The 14,160-nt window shown below is 39.7% G+C and overlaps 1 protein-coding gene across 1 annotated transcript in view; it reads left to right on the forward strand.

The window, feature by feature from the left end:
• EPSTI1 (epithelial stromal interaction 1) overlaps positions 1 to 14,160 on the forward strand; it is a 109,603-nt gene that overhangs the window by 63,640 nt on the left and 31,803 nt on the right. Inside the window, exon 7 of the mRNA XM_010368069.2 lies at positions 6,568 to 6,661. Coding sequence (XP_010366371.1) covers positions 6,568 to 6,661 — 94 coding nt within the window. The remainder of the gene's footprint in view (positions 1 to 6,567; positions 6,662 to 14,160) is intronic.

The following is a 14,160-nucleotide window of genomic DNA, read 5'->3' on the forward strand; positions in this document are numbered from 1 at the left end:
GACAATGTGGGAAAGTGAAGCCGACTCTTTTTTTTAAACTTTTTATGTTTAAATAATTTCCAACGTAAAGGTACAAAAATAGTAGAAAAATAGTTTCCAATAAAACCTTCATCTGGCTAACATTAATATCTTATATAGCCATAGTACAATGATCAAAATCAGAAAATTAACATTGGTACAATACTATTAATATAAACTACAGACCTTAGTCACATTCCATCAGTTTCCCTCCAGTGCTCCTTTTCTATTTCAGGATCCAATTCAGGATCACATAAAACATCCAGTCATTATGATTCCTTAATTTCCTCCAATATGTGACAGTACCTCATTTTTTTCCCTTCTCTTTCATGACCTTAACACTTGCAGTGGGTACTGGATAATTACTTTGTAGAATGTCCCCCAATTTGGGTTTGTTTGATGTTTTCTCATGAATAGCTTGAAATTATAATTTCCAACAAGAAAATTACAGAAGTGATGCTGTGTGCTTCTCAGTGCATCACATCAGAGGGTACGTGATGGTCAGTATCCTTATCACTGGGGATATTTACTTGGATCATTTGGTAAGGTGCTCTCCACTGTTAAGTTATTGTTTTTCTCTTTGCAGTTGATGAATGTCTTGGGAGAGATACTTTAAGACTATACTATATCCTGTTATCTGCAAACTTTTGCCCAGTGATTTTAGCATTTGTAAATGGATCTTGCCAACATTTATTTTTACCTGGGTGTTTGCCTAATAGTCATTTTGTATTTGAGGGACACTTTCTGACATGAAGTTAAGAATCCTGAGTTGTTAACCCTTGGTTAAAGATAAAGAGATTTTTGCCCCCCTGGAAAGGTTTGGAAGGCTAGAGGGAGGTGTGGGGGCTTAAGTGGCAGACATACTGGGCAGTGTGGGATTGAGAGATTGAGTGGTATTGAATGATTGGTGAGACTGGGACACTCGGAGGTGACGGAGATAAATAGGAATGTGCAAGACAGGATAGGACTAGTACTTAAAGGAGTTTATCCTTGGTTCTGAATTGGCACTTTCATAAGGTTAACTTTTGGTGAATATATATAAATTTGTGTAGAACAGCTTGGCACTATTAAGCATGGTTTAATCATGCATAGGCTGAGTGCAGTGGCTCATGCTTGTAATCCTTTGGGAGGCTGAGGTGGGAGGATCACTTGAGGCCAGAAGTGATCAGCCTGGGCAACACAGCAAGACCCCACCTCTAAAAAAATATTAGCTGGGCATGGTGGTATGCTCCTGTAGCCCAACTATTTGGGAGGTTGATGTAGGAGGATCACTTGAACCTAGGAGGTCAAGGCTGCTGTCCAGCCTGGGCGGAAGTGTGAGACCCTGTCTCAAAAAACAAAAACAAAAATTTGTATATCTATTTATGTGAACCTATATTAGAATAAAATTCTACTTCTAGGTTTATATCCTAGAAAAGTATTTATGTATTTGAACAAGATGTATATACCAGGATGCTCACTGGAAAAAACCATAAATATCCATCCATAAGAATGTTACATGTATTATACCCATATCATAAAATGCCAGTCAGCTGCCAAAAGGAATAAGATAGATATTTATAAATATGGAAAAATCTCGAAGATGTGGTTAGATGACAAACATCTATTTTCAGAACAAAATATAGTATCCCACTTACAGAAAAAAATCTGTTAGGGTAGGAAAAGCTGTAGTTAAAAAATGTAAACACCAAAATTTCGGTGACTTAAAGAACAAGAAGTTTATATCTTTCTTGTGGAATGATCCAGGGCTGATGTTTGAGTCGGGTTAGCTTTTGCCCCCTGGCATTAAAAGCTTCAGGCAAAAGGTGACTCTACTATCTTTTGCAAATGCCTTGCAATCCCACCATCATCAGTTAGAAGGAGGAAAGAGTATTAAGAATCCTGTGAGAGGTTATTGATGTGGATCACTTCAGCCTGGCCCATACATTTACTCACATTTCATTGACCAGAATGCAGATATATGCTCCTAGGTCACATCTAATTGTGTGGGAGCTGGGAAATGTAGTCTAGCTATATATCCAGGAAGCAGACAAACACATTTTAGAGAACAGCCAGCCTTCTCTGCCTTATCCTAATTACCCTCCCCCAAGGTAAATCACTGTTCATTTGTATGTAATTTAAAATAGATATTTATCAATTAATAGAAAATAATCAGGATACATACTTGACAATTCATGATGTCCTTTGGGGAAAGGAGTCAGGTTGACAGAGATGTTAAATAGGACCTTCACTTTTTTTCTTTATATTTTTATCTAATTTCTATTCTATTTTCTGACTTGTATTTATGTATTGCTTGTGCAACTAAAAATTAAATTATTAAAGGCCAGATAAATGAAGGGAAATAATTCCTTAAAGTTTATGTAATAGGTTGATTACTTTAAGTACAAAGTTCTCCCAGCATTACTACTCACTTTCATGTTTTGTTTTGTAAATCTTGTTCTTGTGATCTCTTAAACGGGTTTTGTGTATCCCAATAGATTTTCTCTCACTCTCTTACTTACATAGGCTTTGTGAGTGCTTATAGGTGTGTGAATGTCATTTGCTCATACCCAGTTATGTGAAACTGACTCAAGCAAAATAATACTTCTTTAGATTGTCCTATAACCCATATTGCTAAGCCCATGGCAGAGAGTCAGGAAATATTTGTTGCCTACATGAATACATGCGTGCCTGTACGAATGATTACTTACCTAAACCTCATGGCGGCAAAGTTCAGGTTTGTGAAGCTATTGCAAAGTACGTGTAGAATGCATTATTAGATTGTACAGTTCCTAAGACACACTGAGGTTTTATTTCCAAATGTGTTATATAACATGAATTATTCATAAGTCAGAATCATGTAGACTTAAGATAATTATGCACATTGAATATCCATCTGTACTACTGTAGTAGTTCTTACCATCACCAGGGGTGCTTTTAAGAAATGCAGATTCCCGGATCCCACTCCAGACGTGCTGAATTAGAGTCAAAGGCTTAAGTCCAGTAATGTCTAGGAAGCACCACAGGTGATTCTCATGTAGCCAGCGCCACACTGGTCTTCCCACTGGCATTCTGGAAACTATTGTTTTATGAAATCTGGAATGGGATCTGCCAGGTCTCCCTAGTAAACACCACCATAGTTTGTGTGTTTTTTTTCCCCTTTTTATTTGAGAAACATTTCAAACACACAGAAAATATGTATCAACCACTAAGGCCATATTGTTAAGATATTGCTTATATTTGGTTAATTAAAAAAATAAATATTACAGAGACAGCTATCCCTCCACCCTCATCCTTTCCTTCTCTGTCTTTCCCTAGCAATAACCACTGTCCTGGTATGTAACATTTGTCAATGTGCTTTAACCAAAAACTACCAGGAACATACCTGTAGTTGAACAAGTTGGGTTTATTACTCATTGCAGCAAAGGAAAATGCATACCATAGGGAATGCTGAGTTATCTCAGTGAGAAAGTGTTAGAAAGACCCTACTACAGGATTTGTGTTTTGGTTGGGTAATTTTGGGGAGGTCTACGGAGGCAGGGAGTTGTTCTGGACTGGGCGCCATCAGAATGTGGGGACAATTTTATGATTGGGTGTCTCAATAAATCTTACCTATGGGAAGGACCTAGAGTGACTATGAAGCTGTAATTAGTGAAGAAGTAGCAGTCATTCACTTAGAGGAGATGATGTTTGGTACTTTGTGGATTGCATGATGACCTTGTGTGAAGTGGATATTCTGTGTGACTATTTACATCCAACAGTGGAACACGGCTTAACTTCAGTGTCGGATCAGATCAGTTTATAATAACACTGAGATTTAGACATGAGCATCAGATCAATTCCTAGATGCCAGGAGCTGCTCTTCTCACTTGGCAAGTGCTTCTAATTTTACTACCTATAAGTGAATCCACAAAAAGCATAGACTGCCTTTTAAAATATCATTGTATCATGATTTGAAAGGCAGCCTCCTCCACTCATGTATTTAGGAACCAAAACTGATAGAGACTCCACCACCTTCAATGCACAACTTCCAACATTTCCTTGAGGGCTGTCTCTGTTCCAGCCAGGAGGATAACGTATGGAGGCACATGCATGGGAATTTTCTAATAAGTTAGTACTGGACGTGGCATTCATCACTTCTCACATTCCAATGGTCAAGACTCAATCATATAGCCAACCTTAGCTGCAAGGGAGGCTAGGAAATGTAGCTAAGTTGTGTGGCCAGAAGAGGAGAATGTAAATTTTCATGACCATTTAGCAGTCTCTGCTACAACTGTATTCTGTTGAGGCAAGATTTTGTTGAAGAGACCTTTGAGGATGTGCCATAGAAATCAACGTAAGAATGAGCAGGAAGGAGCCTTAAAAATCCTAAGTTGGACATGAGTAAATTTTATTTTGTTCTATGGAGAATAGAGGAAGAAATCTTTTATGCTTGGATCAGAGTGACAAAGTGGAAGAGGACCACCCCTCTCCAACAGGCTGCAGAGTCACAGTAGTTCTAATACCAAGAAACCTGAAGAGCAAAGTGAAAATAGTGCTTGAGTCCAGGGTTCTTAGTCCAGTTGGACTTCCCACAAGGATGGTTTTCCTTCGTTTGCCCCTCAAACAGGTTCTACATCTTACTTTTGTTAAGTATTACCACAGTTACCTACAGGGATCCCACTTCAGTTCAGCCAATATATGGAAATTTTATTATATACCAGGGACTAATGCTAATAGTAGAAAAATACGAGTGAGTGTAGTAAAATGGGACTTCCTTTTTATAGTCGATCACTTGACAGTAATCCACATCCTCTGCAGGCCCCTACCTGTATTCCTCTGGCAGTCCTGTGACCTGTTGCTCTGCTTTATATCCTGCAGCATGAGTGGGGTAGTGATAATTGGCACAAGGGCCACAGCTAGAGGCTAGCTATGCAGACAGCTTTGTGCTTGGTGTTGGCAGGTAAGATGCAGCAGTCAGTAAACTGAGGGGCTGCCTGTCAGCTTGGTCTGAAGTTTCCTCCTTGCTTGTCACAGTGTTTCTTTTTCACTGCTTTCTCCTATGGTCTGCACTCGGGATATTCAGAGATCTCATCCAAACTTCTGGCATCACTCTCCTTTTTATACTTTTGACTGATGACTTCATAAAGCCCCAGACAGTGGGGCAGCTTCCAGACCCTGCGACTTCATTAGTCTCTTTGTCTATTCTGGGCAAGATAAGTAATCCAAGACAAATGGAAAGGCTGCTCGTCTCAACTGCTGAATGTTTCTCAGGGTTATGTTTCACAGGGTCCTGTACGTTGCTTCACTTTTATTTCTTCCTTCCCCAGATCAAGCTTCTGACCGTTTTCAAATGCCATGCTCTACCTAAGTAATTATTTGAAGTGATGTTGGCACCTGTTTAATTTCTAATTCCTTGTTTTCCCCCTACACTGGATGCCATTTGTTCTTACCAGATACTTTCCATTTCCTTTGATGCCCATGTTCTAAGTACTTGATGAATCAGATCTTAGCATTGGGCTTAAAATGTTAGGGGGAAGCAGAGGGCTAGCAGGAGGGAGGGAGGGAGATGGGAGCAGGCTGCGCAAGTCTGGTGCAATTTAAGTCAGTGCTCAATGAGGTATGTGGCTGTGAATGTGCAATGAAGAGATAAAAATCCCACAAATTACATGAGAAAAGGACAAAGGGGTAGAAATTAATCAAGGGTGGGCAGAACGGGCCAGGCACTGAGGGTAAGGGCTGGGAAATAATTCCAGTGTTCTATGCTTGGCATAAGTGAAAGGGGAAATTGGGGTTGTGGTTTGGATTTTTAAGGTAAAAACAGAGAGCTTCTTATTTAAACTGAGGACATTTCTAGGTCAATTTTTCAGAGCTAAAAAGAGATATTAGAAATGCAGTCTAGAATCAGCAGCACTTTTTAACCTCTATGGAGGCTTTTTTCCCCTCTCTGAAACAAAATGCAAAGGACTGTGTGTGTGTGTGTGTGTGTGTGTGTGTGTGTCTGTGTCTGTGTCTGTGTCTGTGTCTGTTAACAAAGGGTCCTCTTTTGCTTTCAGAGTCCTAAAGGGCTCTGTGATCCATAAATGGAAAAGAGCTACTGGATTAGAGGGTCTGTGTATCCTGACAGCGATCAAAGCCATGCGGGAGATGAGAGGAGAGGGTAAAGGGCTGAATGTAAAACTGGTGTGAAGCAGGATGTTGTAGGGCGTGAATGTTCCACAGCTCCACCCTGAAGTCTGAGTGTTAAGCATTAAATGTTCAGATAGGAAATTAGGGCCCCATGCGGTAGAATGTGCTCTGAGAGAGGACTTGTATTTTTGTCAGTAATACAAAGTGGAAAAAATGAGGCCATAGGTTCACATTTCATCAACGTAGTTTTATATTTTTGAAATATTGTTCTTGAAGAATGCAATCTTGCAATCGCGTTCTGTTTTCATTTCTACTACACCTTATTCTCAGCATAACTTTCTGTTCTGCCGAGGACAATTTTAGTCATCACCCAAATAAGTCTAGGTTAGTATCCAAAGGAGCAATAAAGAATTATATTCATATTTTTGTGAAGGCACTAACACCTGTTTGTGTTCCTGGTAGCAAAACCACTGAGTTCTTGAGCAAACTGAACATAGAATCGCCAGACAGAAGTGCCTGTCAAAGTGCTGTTTGTGGCCCACAATCCTCAACATGGGTAAGTGAAATGCTATGCAGGGTGCTGCCTGGCACATTTTATAGAGCTATTTAGTGACTGAAGATTAGGGATATAGAGTGACTTGTACATCACAGAATGCTGGAACTAAAGACAGATGACCTGATCTGAAACTTTGACCTCAACTGTTGCCTGAGCTATAAAATAATGCTTGTATTATTTTATGGGTACCTGGACTAAAACAGCCTCAGAGAAGTCCTTCCTCTCACCCAATCATTCATTTACCCACCCATCCACCCATCCAATCATCTATCCATCCATCCATCCATCCATCCTTCCATCCTTCCATTCTTTAAATTCATAGGTCTATATAAGGCCTACTGAGTGCCTACAGTTTCTGCCCAGTGAAGCTTAGTAAAGGAGAATTCCATTGGTTTTAAAGCAAACTGCTGAGCACAGAGCATATCACAATAAGAGCACTACTGCCTTATCAGGAAGACGCATCTAAGTCAGACCATGTGTGTTAGATGCTTCCTGGGAAATGACACCAGAGCAGAAGCTTAAACTATGAATCAGTAAAGTGATGAGTCTTTCCAGGCATCAGAATTGATAAAGATACATAGAGCAAGAATTAAGGTATAAATGCAAGAAATAAGTATGGCTTGTGTTGCAGAAGAAGAGTTATGTAGCCGCAGTGCAGAAAAGTGAGCTGGTAGGATATAGAAGTGAGCAGGAACCATGAGGACCCTTTCCCAATGGTGTTACCTCTGGAAATTCAGATGGGACAGTTCATTGTGTGAGTTGTCTTGAATCCTGCAGGATGTTTAGTATCCCTAGCCCCTGGGCATGAAGGGCTAGTAGCGCCACCCAGACACTGAGACATCTAGAAATGCCCCCACACAGTGCTTACCAATGAGACATGTAGAAATACCTGCATACTGCGTGCTCGTGGTGCTCCTGGTAGAAAACCGCCACAGAAATTTGCATGCCACCTTGGAAAACCTAAACCTTATTCTGTGAGTACTGAAGGTATTGAAAATTTTTAAACAGGGAAATCTCAAGGTTGGATTTGTGTTTTCATTCTGGATCACATTGGTAGCATTGCGAAGGAGGGCTCTAAAGGAATAGAGAAGCAGAGAGGCCCCCCAAGACTTCTGTCAGTCTGGGTGAAGGATGATGAAGACTTCAGCCAGGACAGCAGGGCAGAGGATGGAGAAGAGAGTGCAGGTCGGAAAACTGCTTAGAAGGTGAAAGCAGCAAGGCTTGGTTATTGACTTGCTAATTGGGGACAAGAAAGTAAGTGTTATTAAGGATGACTCTGGGTAAGGGTTGTAGCTGAAAGAGAAGATGAATTTAAGTTTCTTAAAGTCTCAGGTTTCTCAGGGTTTGGGTAGCTAAATCAGTTGTTAAACAACCCTCATCTTCATCTCCCCTTACCCCTTTCTCAATAGAGACCGTGTTTTTAAATGTCAGGAAGATATTATGACACTCCTTAGGAAGAGGTCATTATACTCCTACTTAGAAACCTTTAGTTGTTTCCTATTTTTTTTTTCTGCTTCTAATGTGATGTTCTAAAGTCTAAATTCGTGAGTGTGGGCCCTACAAGTTATATTATAAAGGAAATCCATCATCTCTTCCCTCACTGCAGGGCTCTGGGGGAAAGAGTTGAGAGCTGTAGGCAGTGGAGTTAAATCATGTGTAGATGACAACCCTAAACACCCGTCTGGATATCCTTGTGGCTGTGAGGCAGGGAGAGGGAGAACAGGAGTTGGATAGCTTTACCAACTGGATTTTCGCCTACCAGGCTGGTCTTCCTTTCCGTCTGAGGGCTCCCTGTGTCATATGATGTGGAACACCTGGTAGAACTGCGTGTGCTGCTCTATTGATTTTGGCTCATTTCTTCAATTTAACAAGATCATCCTGAATTTTAATATTGTCATCCAAAGCATTAGCAATGTTTCCCAGAGCTGCATTTTCTATGGATTGATGAGTGCATTTGTCATAGGATCCTCAGAGCTATTAATAGAGAATATGAAGTGGGATTGGACCCGGGATGGTTCCTTATAAACTGCATGCAATAGCTGCTCTGATTTTGACCCCAAACTGTTAATACGGTTTCAGTGTTCAATATATTTAATTGACTTTTTACCCATATTATACTTTTCTCATTCTGTCTAATCCATATGCATAGAATTCTTCTGAGAATGCTTTGCAGAACCATTTCTAATGCTTTAGGAAAATCAAATATGTACATTGCACTTCTGTGAAGAACATTTCTTTGGAAAAAGAGGACACCTGCAGTTTACTTTAGCTATGGTCAACGTGTAGAATGTGAACGCTGTGTGATTCCCATCTATATGGGGTGTGATGAGTTGGAGGAATTCATATATATATATTTAATACTTTAATTTTACTACCTAATGTAACTTTCCTAAGATTTTTCCTCTTGTACTTTTCTCCTTTAAAAGTGGATCTGCCATTGGCAGATTGGGATTTAATAAATACTGGAAAATTATGTCAATGTAAAAGATTACAAGAAAAATCCTTTAGTGGTTACAAGAAAGTTCCTTTTGGCTTAGGACTTCAGACAAGAGATATTTACAGGGTGCACTTTTACATGTGGATTAATGCAGTTCTCTGTATTGTGTGGGTAGGCAGAAGTCCCAGCATCATCAGACCTCCCTCAGCGACCATCACTGCATATTTCTAGTTAAATGCGAAATGGTTTCTAGTCTCTGGTTTGCTGCCCCTACTTTTTTTTTATCTTTTATTATTTAAATTTTGGTAGACAGGGTCTCACTCTGTCACCCAGGCTGGAGTGCAGTAGCGTGATCTGGCTCACTGCAACCTCCACCTCCCAGGCTCAAGCCATCCTGCCACCTCAGCCTCCTGAGTAGCTGGGACCACAGGCACGCACCCCCATGCCCCGCTAACTTTTGTAGTCTTTGTAGAGACAGGGTTTTGCCACATTGCACAGGGTGATCTCAAACTCCTGGGCTGAAACGATCCAGCCCTTGGCCTCCCAAAGTGCTGGGATTACAGGTGCGAGCCACCGCACCTGGCCTTATGCCTCTACTTCTTCAACAAAGAATAACGATGTGAAAAAGTCTCATCCTGGTGTTTCACTTCCCCAACTCATTCAGTGGTCCCCCGTATCTTCAAGGATAAAATCAAAATGTCTTAGCTTAGGCACAAACCTCTTTCCTCTCTCTGTCCCTCCCTCTCTCCTTCAATTCTCGATTCTGTCTCTTTCTTTAGAATGGCCCCTTTTTAGTCCTCTGGGGTCTGGAGGAGTGGCCTCAAGTCTAAATCTTTGCTTCTGCAAAGGGGTAAGAGGAAGCAAAGCTTTTGCAAGCAAGGCAAGGGGAAGCAAAGGTTTTGAAATCAGGAGCAAAGATTTAGATGCAGACCAATCTCAGGCCCTACTGCAGACCTCCTGAATCAGAGCTTGCGTTTAACACAATCCATGGGAGATGTGTGTGCATGTTGATGTCTGAGGGCCGGAGCTCTATAGCTCATGCCACTCCAGCTGTCCTCTCTCACACTACTGTGAGCACTCAGTGCGGGTTGGTTATTGTAATTTTTATCTATGTGTCACATGTTCATTCATTAAGAAGTCAAATAAAATATGATGTGTCCCTTTCCTCCACTTGAATTCCACTTCCACCCCAACACTTGGAACACTTAGCATTTCCCATTGCTGCTGTAACAAATTACCACAAATGTAGTGACCTAATAGAACAAACATTTATTCTCTTACACTTCTGGAAATCAGAAATAAAAATGAGTTTTAAAATGCTAAAATGAGGTTATCAACAGGGATGGTTTCTTTTGGAGGCTCCAGGGGGCATCTGTCCCCTGTCCCCCCAAACCCTTGGCACATGGCTGCATTGCTCCGATTTAGCTTCCATCTCACCCAACCTTCTGCACCCTCCCTGACCTTCTTGGCTTCCTCTTATAATAACCCTTGTGATTACAATGGGCCCACCTGGACCATCCAGGCTAATCTCTCCATTTCAAGATCCTTAATTTCTGCAAAGTCCCTTTTGTCATATAAAGAGACATTCACAGATTCCAGGGATTGGGACATCTTTGGGGGGCCATTATGCAACCCACTACCCCTTTTCTTAGTTAGCTCTGAATATCTGTTAATATGTGTTGGTATGTCTTGACTAATCAATTTTAGACCTTATTAACTCATTTCTTCCTCTCATTCTTATAATTATTCAGTAATTTGAGCTTTCCCTTTTATGACTATATAAACATTTTCTCACTGCCAAGCCATTTGGTATACTCTGGTTATATCTTCCTGTAAAACTCTTTGAACATATTTTATTTTAGCGTTTTCTTAGTTTCCTTTGAACATTTGACTGTCTTCTGACAGCTTTTGTGACTGTTCTACAAAATGCCTCTTGATGCAGATTTCTAAACAATTTTCCAACTTACACCTGTCAGATAACTTGTCAATTTTTTTTTCTCTCCCTCCTGGATCCCTCTTTCCTCCTGCCTTAACCTGTCCTGGGTGTTTGTAGGCCTGGTGCACAGCCGTTGTTCTGGGACTTTCCTTTAACACAATAGTTCTCAGCCTCCTCTGCACACTGGATTCACCTAGGGAGCTTTAAAAATCACAGACACCTGGGTTACACCTCCAGAGAGCCTGCTGTGTTGTGGCCTGGGTTTCAGGGGTTCAAAAAGCTCCCCGGGTGATTCTAATGTGCAGCCAAGGTTGAGAACCACTGTTTTAAAGTTATCTTGGGAATTGCTTTTATTGCTTTCCTAAGTTGGGTTCTCTGATTTCTGGGCCTCATTTCTTCTATTTTCTTGCTTTATTTCTTTGTTTTGGTGGAGCATATTACTTAGTAGCTTCCCAAGAGAAGACACATGGAAGGTAAACATGTTCAGGTCCTTCCATGTCTGAAACTATCTTTACTCAGCTCTCACACTTTGCTTGCATTTTTATTGATGACTATTCCAAACTGGACATATTTTTCCTCCAGAATTTTGAGGCGTTGCTCTTCTAACTTTGGGTACTGGTTCCTGAGAAATCCAAGGCCATGTGAATTTCAGACTTTATGTGGGGGATTTTCTGTTTCCCCTGAAAATACTTTAGTATCATCTTTTCTTTTTCTGGCATTCTGTAATGATGTGATTTAGTGTGAAAGTCTTTTTTAAATTGATTTTCAATCTAGACATTCATCTCTAGTTCTAGATGATTTTCTTGTGTTATCTGTTTGATTTATATCCCTTCATTTTCTCTTTTTGGAATTTCTATTATTCAAATTGTAGACCTCCCGGGTTTATCTTCTAACTTTAGAGATTTTCTCCCGTAAGTTATCTTTGACTATCTTTTTTCTATATTTTGGCGTATTTTCTTGACTTTATCTTCTAAATATTTTACTGATTTGGGTTTTTTGGGGGGAAGAAGGGGAGATTTAAAAAAAAAAACTCTCCAAACTCCTTCTTTTTTCTTTGTTACTTAAAAAAATATATATATATATATGATATATCATATATATATCATATAATATATATCATATATATATCATATAATATATATCATATATATATCATATAATATATATCATATATATATCATATATATATCATATATATATCATATAATATATATCATATATATATCATATATATCTCATGTCTTATATATATGTGTCATGTCTTACCTCAGAGGAAACAGTGCAGGAAGCAGAAGACAACTTCAAAGAGAGGGACTCAGAGGCTCACTGGTCAGTATGCAGTACTTTATAGAGTCATTTCATTCTCTGCCTGGCATTTGTCCACTGCTGTTGTCTTTACATGTATGCCTGGTTTAGTTTCTCCAGAAAATACACTTTTCATTTCCTGTTGGTGTTGGGTGAATTAGCACTGGCATTTTCAAGGCAGGAGCAGGTATATGGAGGTGAAAGGCTTCTACTGAGACTGTCTAGTAACTCCTTTCTTTTACCTGCCTGTTACCCAGCTGTCTTCCTCAACAGCTGATGCATCCATTTCTTGGGCCCTCATGTTGCTCTGTGGAGAGAACTGGCTCCCCATGGGTGTCCTCTGGCCCCTTCCAGTAAGTCTTCAGGTTTGCTCTTTTTCTCTCTAAGACACTTACTCTTTCTTTATCTGCTTTGTCTTCATAGATTTTCCTCTGTGAATATGGATCTCTTGGTTTTTGAAGATAGAGCTTGTGTATATTTCATTTTCTGCTCTGTTTAGGGTAATTTTGGGGAGAATGGAACAGAAACATCTTTACTCCACCATCTTGAAAGGAGAACTTAATGCTTGTCATGGGTTGAGACCCACACTTCTCAAAATTTGTGTGGAAGCCCTAACCCCTAGCACCTCAGAATGTGACCCTATTCAGAGGTAGCATCTTTACAGAGGAAATAAGTTAAAATGAGGCTCCTAGGTGGGTTCAAATTCATTATGAAATATGTCTTTATAAAAAGGGGAAATCGGGACACAGAAGCATGCATATAAGGGAGAGGATATGAAGACATGCACGATGAAGATGGAGTCTGCAGGCCAAAAAGAGAAGCCTGGAACAGATATTTCTCACATGACCCTCAGAAGGAACCAACCCTGAAGACACCTTGATTTTGGACTTCTAGCCTCCAGAAATATAAGATAGTAAATTTCTGTTCTTTAAGCCACCAGTATTGTAATACTTTGTTATGAAAGCCCTAGCAAACTCATGCACTGCTATTTTCCATTTGCTCATTTGGTGCTCTTCTCCCTGCATGGTCTGATTCCTACTGACTCTTTGAAATATAACTTAGTCTCACTTAATTTGGAAAGTGTCCTCAATCTAGTTTAATTAAATATCCTTCTTTTTGGCTTCCTCTATCATAATACCTATCATGCTGTACTGTAACCTTTAATCTTCTAGTTTGACTTTCACACTAAGCTATAAATGCTTGAGGTCTGGAATCATGTCCTGACACAGTGCTTGCACAGAGGAGCTTGAAGACTGTTAATTGAACGAGTACATTATAAGCATAGCTTTTGGGGAGGATAAATAAAAGTGTATTTTGGTTGAATGACAAAATATAGCATTGATATTGTATTAAATGGATATTTCAGTGTTAGAAAAATTATGTGAATACAGTGACTTAGAAATTTCTGGTGTTTAGAGCTAAGAAAAGTAGTGATCAATTTATTCCCTTCTATTATTTTTGAACAGAAACTTCCTGTCCTGCCTAGGGATCACAACTGGGTAAGCAGGCATTAGGATTGCAAGTAACTGAACTTTTCATAAGTTCAGATGCCATGTGACTTCCCAGTTTCTGTGGACCTTTATAAGGCACCTTATTTAATAATAAGGTATTTAAGAACCACTTTTTTTCTGAGTCAAAAACTAAGACGTGTATTCTAATAAAAGAATGACAAAATGACAAGTTTAAAGGGAGGCTATTCAGATAGAATGTAGATACCTCATTCAAGTTGTAATTTTGCATTAACTAAATATTTTATTCTACCTTTTAATATCTTGAGTAGAAGCTGTCTTCTTTCCTTTCTTCTTCTCTCCTTTCCTTCCT

The sequence above is a fragment of the Rhinopithecus roxellana genome, chromosome 18, assembly GCF_007565055.1.
Source record: "Rhinopithecus roxellana isolate Shanxi Qingling chromosome 18, ASM756505v1, whole genome shotgun sequence".
Classification (NCBI taxonomy): Eukaryota; Metazoa; Chordata; class Mammalia; order Primates; family Cercopithecidae; genus Rhinopithecus; species Rhinopithecus roxellana.